Below are 9,829 nucleotides of genomic sequence, written 5' to 3'. Positions count from 1 at the left end.
CTCAAACATGTCCGTGCCTTTCTCCAACACTCACCTGCGGGTCCCGCGAGGACTTGGTACCGTCCTGGAGGGGTTGGCCAGGGAAGTCCTGCGAGACCAGCCCGAAGACATACCTGAATATGCTGCACAGCATTTCGACGCTCTTCTCAAACAGAGAGAGGGTAACTGCAACGTCACATTTGGGAAATTGAGACAAATGCCATTGACTGCTGTCAAGTAATTGATTGTTTGTGTTGCTTGTAACTCAGATAGTGGAATGGACCCTGCTGAGTGGGCAGCTAAACTGGAAGACATGTATAACAACAATGCATTTAAGGCTACTGGGGTACTCATTCAAAGTCACTACTCTCAACATTCCTCTAAATCTCTCCTCTGTTAGTCTCTCCGTTTATTCACCAATACACCTTTGTTGTTGTTTGTTTTTACCCAAAAGGCTATTCCTGGAAAAGATAGCAGCTCTGCTTCAGACCACGATATGCCTCAGTCTGAGTTAGAGCCCACGGACTTATCATTCAGAGAGTTAGGAACGGCAGAGGATGAGGGAGGCGATCAACAAGAGACTGCAATCGTAGATGAGGAGATTGTAGACTCAGAAGGTGTGGTTGTGTTTGCTGCAGAGTTTGGAGCAACAGAAAGAACAAATGAAGGAGTCACTGCTAAAGATGAGGATGACAGCTCAAACCCCCAACCGGAGGAAACTGTTCTACAATCAACATTGTTTCAATCTGAAACTCCTGAGTGCAATCAACATGAAGCAAAAAATCAGGTAGAAAAAGCAAAGGAGGAGAAAGCAACAGAGACCGATGCTTCCCCTGGAGGAATAAATGAAAGTGTTGCTCATATTAAGGGTGGTTTGGATGGCAATGCTATACCAAAGAAGGATTCCTTAGTTGAGATCAGCTTTGAAGATGTTCCAGAGGATGAGCAGATTAAAAAGGTTGATGTGAAACAGCCAGAGGAAGAGGGCTCAGTAGAGGTCTTACAGAGCAAGATATTAGAAATGCAAGAACAGGAAAACTCTGAAGAGGTTACTGTTGTGGCAACAGACCAAAATGTATTTAGCACACCACACCAAGATGAACTTGAAAGTATGGGAGTTGAAAAAGCAGTTCATTCTGAAGGGGGGGAAATGGAAAGTCAGCACGAGGCATTTCACTTATTGAAAGAGAAGGTGGATACACATTATTTAAATGTAAATGATAGTGATGATGATGAGAAGCGCAAAGGTGTTAAAACCAGCTCGTCACATCATTCCACCTCCAAGGCAGACGAAGAGAACCCAGAGGATGAAGCCGATCAGAATGAACATAATGAGAAGATAAGAGGAAGCACATTTCACCAGAAGGAGGATTCTGAAGAAGAAACAACGTCAAACAACCCTGACTACAAAGAAGATGAGACAACAGACACGGTTGGAGGAGACAAAGGGGACATACGTACAGAAGGTTATACTGAGGTGGGGGATCATTCATCACGAGTCACCTGGTCAAATGTATCAACTGCTGCAACGGAGGGTGAAACTTTAGAGGCAAGTGTACAACATCTACGAGAGGAGAATGAAGAGGGTCAGAGAACACCTGTCGAGCCACAGCCGGAGGATGCAGTGGTAGAACAAGAGGTCACATCAAGGGCGAGAAGTTCAGATGCAGAGGACCTTGGAGAAGAAGGAAAGATTGATTCTGAAACACAAAAGAAGTGGGATGCAATGTGTGAAGAGGGCAGCATCATCCCCACTGAAAGCACAGATCGGCCGGCTGCAAGTCAAAAGGATTCCACAGATCCTGAAGGCAGGAGTGGTGACGAGGTAAAATGTTATGCTTCTTCTCAATACGGAGTATTTGCACCAGTGATGCATCATATTTCACACATTTTTAAATACCTTAACATTATAGATGATATTTTTTGTTGTGAGAACATAGCCCTGATAGTTTACCATTCATGGCCGGAGCTTGTATGATTTTAATTTAATTGAGTCGATTGCATCTCACCACATCTCCACTTGTATCAGCAGGCTGATAATAAATGTTCATACAGTTAGACTGCTCCCATTCCTGTCTCAGGTCAACTGTATAACCTTTCAAGGATGAGTCTGATCAACAGTGGCCCGAAGTTTATTTCCTTGGACTCTCCAGGGGTAGGTGATTGAAAATATCCCAAATATAGTTCATATTTTGCTCTGATAAGCTTTGAATGTCATAGAGAGGGTCACAACACAAATCTTTAAAACTGACATGCAGTGCAGAAATTGTAGTTTCAGTGTCTAAATTCACGATAAGCTGTGTCTGTGTTCACTTGCGGGCGTGTTCGAGATGCTTTATGATGCCTTTGCTCTGCCGCATGCTCATAAAACTGTAATACTGTGGCGTTTTTTAGTGCCAGATCCACTCTCCTCTTGGGAGGACACTACAGCCTCCACAGATTGAAACTAGATTCAGTAATCCATCGTCATAAAAGACAGACTGGACGATTTGTCTTGTGAATTAGGACCTTTAACATTTTTACTGCTGTGACAGTTAGCCCTGTCTGATTTCTCTGGACCAACAAGGCTCCAAACACACAGAGGAGGGGGGGGGGGGGTAACCATGGTAACCCCTCACTATCCTGCTCTCTTCTAGGGTCGTCATGGAATTAATAGGAGATGGTGATGCTGATAGTTGCTAGGCACCATCTGTGTCAGTAATCTACCTTTAATAGCTGGTTTTTTAAATGAGTGATTACACAGTACAACTGCACTTTCTGTATTTTTGCACAAAGTAGAGTGATATTTGTTATACTCTTGCATAGTGGCAGACGTTACTTCTACTGAAACAAAGCTACCACACAACTACAATATGTGGGCCATCTATATGAACAGTGACCTAGCTGCAGTATGTCAGATGCCTTGTCTTGTCTTTTTTATTTATTTAATGTATATGCCTGCAAGGTTGTTCTTTTATTCTCCGCATAGGAGAATAAATAGTGTGTTAGATATATTAATTATTATATCCTACCATGATTGATGACAGTACATTTAATTACAGTTATCGTTCCCTCAAATTAACAGTGAATTGATGTATAAAGCCTGTCATCTTTGCGAAATTAGGTGCGAGGACAATTTAACATATTGTATGACTGCTTAGTAAACCAGCAAGACAGCGTTGTGTGTCCGATATATAACTCAGATAAATGGATATATTCTCTTTCTCTCTGTCTCCGTCTTGTCTCTGAGGCTGGCAGAAGAGTGTGGGCGGCCATACCAGCTGGGATCAGAGGGATGGAGAGGCTTGTTAGCTCTCTGCCTCTAATAAATGTATAACACCTCCTAGTGTAAAACAGCCCAAGATGCTTACACGGTTTTATTTTCACGCTATTAGTAGAATTTGAAAGTCAGCGATCATTGTTTTATGACCATCTGGCTTTTACATAGTATTTCTATGTTGGTCATCTGTTTTTATTTGTGGAGTTTGTTGTTGTAACACTAAAACTTGTGAATGTGTATGATACTCAGTGCATGTGTTAGTCACTTTGTGGTTTCCCAATTTACATCTGACAGATTCATCATTTTCATTTGTGTCGAAACTGTCAAACTTTTAATCAATGAAACAGTCTTCATATTTAGCCTGTGTCAGTTACTTTCCTGCAGTCTGTGGGCTGTGCTCGGTGAACGTTACCTCGGACACGGCAGGTCAACAGCCTTAGTGGGACTGAAAAAATGGAAACACATGCTGTCATGTTTGTAGGAGGTCTTTCTTTCCCTCCCTCCCTCTTTCTCTCTTCCTCTCTCTCTCTGACTGTATGTCTCTCTCTCACTCTGTGCATGAGCGGGTGTTACTGAACATACAGTGATTGTTAGTAAGAGCCAGTGAGGCATCTGTATTATACCGGAGACTCATTTAAAGAGAACCGAAGCATACAAGTCGTACTAGGTCAGCTCACCTGAAGACTGAAATCATCTCTGAGAGTCAGACATGGACTGTCACAATGTGAGTAGAAGCTTCAGAATAACTTTTTGATGATTATTTTAATTTTAATTTGTACCCACTAATCAGTTTGGTTAATTGCGTATTGCAGTTTGTTAGATACTGGTCATATTTACGAGCATTTCTTTGCCCTCAAACTGCCATGTGTGTTTATTTTCCTGACTTTAAACAATGTTCACCGTTTGAATAATTATGGCTCACACATTGTACGTTTTCCGCAGATTAGACCACATAAACTCTCCACACAGTGGAGATTTGCCTGATAATATTTCAAATAAATGTGTGTCAGGTTCCTAAGGACCCTGAGAAAATGAAAAATGCCCCCTGACAAAGTGGGTTGCCAGAAAAATCCAGTGTAGCAAACCTGCGTCTGCAACTGCACACAAACTGTATTCTGGCTGCTCAGTGAGCAGTCAGACAGCGAGGCCAATGAATGCTGGCTGAACAGGTGGGTGGTCTCACTCCTACACTGAAGGGGTTTCACTGGAGACGTGATGCACTGCATAACCGAGGCAGTGGGATGACAGTAGGCTCGTTCAGTGGGTTGCCTTTGTGTGAGATGCCAATCTGTTTCTATAAGCAAAGCATGGTGTGTAGCTGAAATGTGTTCACCATGTCCACAGCCATGGCGCTATTCTAATAACACTTTATGACAAGCCATAATTTCTCTTGCGCCCACCTCATGGTTCCTTTTGGATCGTAGATGTGATTTCAGTGAATGAGCTGTTGACTACAGTCGCATTTTTGGCTGGCTCATTCTTTTTTGGGCCCAGGTTGCAGTGAACGGGATGAGTTTACCCTCGAAAGAAATACTCAGTGAAATAAGAAGTATTAGCATTAAATACCTAATAGAAAATGAAGCAATCATTTCCACCAGCTTTGATTTGTGTAATGAAACATTATCAATGCTCTTATAATCATTGACTGTCTCAGTTTTGGAATCCATATGACTGCTCTTTTCTGGATTCTTTAAAAAATGTTTTCCATGGTGAAAAGAGAAAAACACAGCAGATGTTGATTCATTACAAAAATAGGCCGACTCAAACATCAATGTATTATACGACAAAAGAAGATGGGGAGAGAAAAAGGAGACAATGTGGGTTAGTGACCTCCCGAGAGCCTTGTTGAATTCATGTAATAGGGTAAGCCACATCCGTCACTGTCGAAAACATGGTGTTGTTGTGTATACAGTTATCAAAATATGATATTACAATCTGTTGAGGGATAGATTATTCCACCAATGTTCCAAGGGAAAAAGCAACCTCATATGATCATGTAATATGCCACCCTTCTGGGACTACCTTCTGGTCCTCTCTGCAGGAGGAGTGCAGCCGGCCCCAGGAGGAGGAGGACATTATGGACATCCCCCTGGATGACCCCGAGGCCAACAGGGCTGCTGCCAAGATCCAGGCTGGTTTCCGTGGGCACATGACCCGTAAGAAGATGAAGCCGGAGGACAAAGCGGAAGGGGAGGAGGTGAGCAGCTCGGGGGGGGGACAGGTCAGTGGTGTAGAACCACTAGGTCACTTAAGGCCGTGAAAGGGCATTATGGCTAGTGACTGTAAGGACGATAACAGGCTCGCACCAGGAGCTGCAACTACAGTGGTGAAGAAAGGTAAGTGAACGAGAGCTCATTTGACCGTAACCAGCCTTATAGCTCTGTGTGTTGTTGGTTGAGCATTCGACCTCTTCAGGTAAGATATTGTAAGATGTTATGAGAAATATGTGACGATAAGCTTTTCTCAGAGCCAAGCGCATCATGCAAGAACATAAACTAATTAACCATCATACACACTGGAGAAGAAGCCATTTAAAAGCCATACATAATTAAACACACCTATTAGAGCCCCCTATGAGTTATCCAACATGTGATTAATGCAATGCATAACTGTGTGACTCATTTACTTACCACATAGGGTCTCCGGCAACAGATGATTAAATCGTTCATTTATTTATCCTGTTAGGGTTATTAATGGCTCTGCTTGTGCATGTTCTGATAAATCACGAGAGAGAAAAGATGCTTGTCAGTGTTCAGTTGACCTGGAAAGTTCTCTCGATGGTAAACATGTTTTCCTAGTTTGTATCTTATACAACTATGAACAAGAACATGGTTTCAGAATTCCGTTTTTAGTCCAAAATGTCCCCTACTGTTTCAACACAAGCAAAAGTTGCACTTTGATTAGATTTACTGTTTCATTTTTTTTCTCTGAAATGAAAAAAAAAGGAAGCAAAGTCCTCGCCGTATGTATTACACAGTACAATATTTACATCAGATATCCACTCAAATCAGTGTTTTTTTTTTCTGAAACAGGTTCTCCAGGTAGACGGAACTTTTGTTTCCCTCAACATTTCACCTTTTCCTCGAAGACAAAGCAGCATTGTCTTTGGGGATATGGCTGACACAAGGGATGCTCGTCAGTGAATCTCCCTAACACAGTTTTTTGCTGCCTTGCATCCTTTGAAGGAGATGTATTTATAGCGCCAGGTGCATGAGGTACAGTGTATGCTTCAGGGAGCCAAGCAAAATGAATGGAGCTGTCGGACTGGAACCATCCATTCCCTCCCATTTGGAGAGACCCCCTTTTCACAACAGAATTGTTATTTCTTAGCTTAGGTTATGTCAGCCAAGATCTGAGCGTTTGCGAAATACTTTAAAACGTCAGTTGTATCTCCTTTAAGTAGCAACTAGATATAAAGTTTTCTTCAAGTGTGTTTTTATAACAGATCCACCCACAACCTTACAGTTTGTGCACTGGAGTCTCTAACCTTGACGACAAGAGCCTTTACAGAAACGGTTCTTTCCAAGCTACGCAGTGTTTAATTACGCCTTGCCTGTTTCTGTTTCTAGAGACCGGAGGACCGGGGACAGTAGAGGGAGAAGACGTCTGTGCCAGAGCAGTGACGCTGTCCTGAGCTGGATGAAGAGAAAGAGGCGAAGCAAGGTAGCGAGGGATGGCTGGCATAAGATTGCTGGGCTGGCTTTCAGGCACACCTTTCTAACCCGGAAGTCTTTTTCTTTTTCGAAACACATTAGCAGTTAAAGATGAACCGACAGTTTTGAGGGTGTGTGATGTGAAATTTGTGAACTTTAACACTCCTTCTCTGCTTCTTCAGCAGACTCATCAGTATGGATGTCTTTGACCCAGAATTTGCAACTCACTGCATGTACTTGTGAAATATTCTGGTAGTGTGCTAGTTTTTAGATGATGTGAAAATGAATGTCCTCTAAATGCTAAACGGGGCTTTTTTTGATGGATCAGTTCATACCATCTGTGTATAAACCTTGTATGCATCAGCATTAGACTTTGCATATTTAGTGGCTTAAATTATTAGATATTTTGCATTGTTTACGATGTGCTTGTATCTTGACTATCATTTACCTATTTGACTTGCTTACAAAAATGATTAAAACATCAAAAGAGAAGCAGCTATGTATGTTCTATTTACTCGCAGTGGCGTAATTCAGATTGCATTTGCCTCGATTATCTTGTTCAAAATATAAAATGGTTCTCTTTTCAACTTTTCAAGCATTTTCTATAAATCTGATCTTCCAGAACAGTAAGCATGCCATAAGTACACTTTTCTTTCTCCAGATGCATTTAGTTCAGCTTTACTTTCTGAGACATTGCTTCATATGCTCTGTTGTTGTGTTGGTGGGTTTGAATTGTTTGACATATGTTAAATCAGATGTGTGAATCCCATTATCAAAGTCTGCAGAGCCGTTGTTCTTTAAAACTAATCGAATAGTACCTTGCTGAACTTTGTCATGTCATTACACAAATAAATCCAATTAAATATACATCGAAATGTCTGTGTTAAACTTCATTAATTCAGGTTAAGTACTGTTTTAAACAGTAGCTTTTATATAATATGTCATCTCCATCTCTATTCTTCAACAGTAAAGTTGAGATTTGTGTTTATTACAGCAGCCAAAGCGTCTCACTTTTCTTTTGTCACTGCAACATAAACAGGGCTGCTAATTGGAGGGCAGTTTCCATGAAGCAGAATTAATGTGTTGGCTCATGTTTGGCTCTCTTGCACGAGGAATCTTGTATTTCTCATTTTATTACTGTCAATTACACAAGACAAATTAATTGGGGTTTTACTATAATAATAGACAGGGCCAATATAAATAATTAGATTGTTTGTCGTTGCTTGGATGCATTAAGATATAACATGTTTTCATCCTATCAACAAGTGCACTGTTCTAAACAGCCACACCAAGGAGGAATGTGCAACTGTTCTGTATTTTTGCAATACTTTTTTTGGTCAACCTTTATTGCAATAAGGCTGGTACACATTTGTTTCCTTCATTTGGTCAATCAGTCTTGTTCACTTGATGAGAAACAGACTAGAGCATCTTCAGTCTCCCAGTGCTCCCACTCAGCCCACCCACGCACATCTGAGCCACGCAGCACTCAGCAGAAACTCAAACTGTACATGCATTCTCACACAGGAAAAAACAACCCATGCCTTAGTGTGCAGATCCCACTCAAGTCACTCATAAGCTCTTTCGTGGAAAAACACACACACACACGCACACAAACACAGGCGTTGTTGATTGTGTCACAAACTGTTGATATGCCAACGAGCATGAGTCCCTCGCTCAGTGGTTTTGCAAAGCCACTTCCTTCTCAGCCTGACATTCCTCCTCCGCCATGCTCTCATAAACATCCTCTTTGGGTTTTACACAGACTGATTCTCTCTTTTCTCCTACTCAGAACCCAGAGGTACCTTAGCCATGTTGTCCTGTCTCTTCAATGACTGGGCCTGAACAACCAATAGTGTGCACACCTCCAGACATAGCACGACACCCCCTTTGTGCTTTGAATTGAATTATGAGAGTGAAGGCAAAGACAGTTTTCCAGAAAGAAATACACCCTGAAAGGCCTGTTGTTCAGGGTGTTAATTGATCCTCATGTCATGTGAGCGAGTGTGAGTTTGTAAAGTGCACGGGAGCCTTAAACTTGCCACGGTGAAGCAGATAATAATTATAATAGTTTGTTCCCATTTTCAGCGTGTTAAGCTGTAGATGGACTATTTTAGGAGGAGATCATGTGAAAGATATGCTTGATTGGTTTGTGCTCTTTCTCAGACAGCTTGTCAGAGAGAAAATATCTTTCTGGTCTCTTGGGTGATAATTAGAGATGAATAAGCCAGGGCAAGCAGCAGGGGGCGCTGCTCTCTAATGGTTATGCCTCTGTCATCCCCATCTTAGGAGACACACTATCATTAATAGCAAGTAGGTTACACAATGTAGCGCTAATGAGAGGATTGTAATACAACAGCTGCATAAACAACAACTGTCATATTACCATCAATTAGGAGTCACAGTCAAAATATGTGATATCATGTTGCTTCATACATTTTGTCAAATCTGTACGTCTGAGTCACAAAGGATGACATCAGTCTTGTTGGACTAAACGTGATGGTGAACGGTTTCTGTCATAACACGAGTACCCAAACTGCCTGAGACACACAGGCCCCTTGTGTGCTCACGCTCTCTGTATTGTGTGGAAAGAGTCCTCCTTGATTTAAAGTGTGTTAGAAGATGAGAGGAAGAGGGAGGTGCTGCTTTTATCGAGGGCAGAGGTGGAGGGGAGAGGTTCGGCTTTGATGGCCCACTACACAGAAGTCTGAGGCCTGGGAGAGTGGTGGGGAACAGCATCTGTTCTCACATTCCTGGAGCTTTCTATCTACCATGCTTCCTCCTCTGCATAAAACATCCCTTTGTTGTCAAACTAAATACAAAAAAAATGAAACTCTAGGCGAAAGACTGCTTTCCTGAAGTGGGAGAGATCATTTGTTATGCAATTGAGTCAACAATGCATGCAAGCCTTAATCTCCAAAAAAAAACTGTGAACAATGAC

At 41.9% G+C, this 9,829-nt stretch overlaps 1 protein-coding gene across 2 annotated transcripts; it reads left to right on the top strand.

Moving 5' to 3' along the window:
- Positions 1 to 1,735: 1,735 nt before the first annotated feature.
- Positions 1,736 to 7,758, top strand: spa17 (sperm autoantigenic protein 17). Of its 2 annotated transcripts, XM_034549292.1 has the most exons (4): positions 1,736 to 1,804; positions 2,061 to 2,134; positions 5,280 to 5,435; positions 6,808 to 7,758. In XM_034549292.1, exons 2-4 carry the CDS (start codon positions 2,084 to 2,086, stop codon positions 6,829 to 6,831), a joined length of 231 nt encoding a protein of 76 aa, XP_034405183.1. In that variant the 5' UTR covers positions 1,736 to 1,804; positions 2,061 to 2,083; the 3' UTR covers positions 6,832 to 7,758. The 2 variants fall into 2 exon arrangements, with proteins under 2 accessions (XP_034405183.1, XP_034405184.1); XM_034549293.1 differs by lacking the exons at positions 1,736 to 1,804; positions 2,061 to 2,134 and adding an exon at positions 3,706 to 3,962.
- The last annotated feature ends 2,071 nt before the right edge of the window (positions 7,759 to 9,829 follow it).

The sequence above is a fragment of the Cyclopterus lumpus genome, chromosome 13 (genome assembly GCF_009769545.1).
Source record: "Cyclopterus lumpus isolate fCycLum1 chromosome 13, fCycLum1.pri, whole genome shotgun sequence".
In the NCBI taxonomy this organism is placed as follows: Eukaryota; Metazoa; Chordata; class Actinopteri; order Perciformes; family Cyclopteridae; genus Cyclopterus; species Cyclopterus lumpus.
The sequence above is the reverse complement of the archived record's forward strand: the minus strand, read 5'-3'. Positions and strand labels throughout refer to the sequence as shown.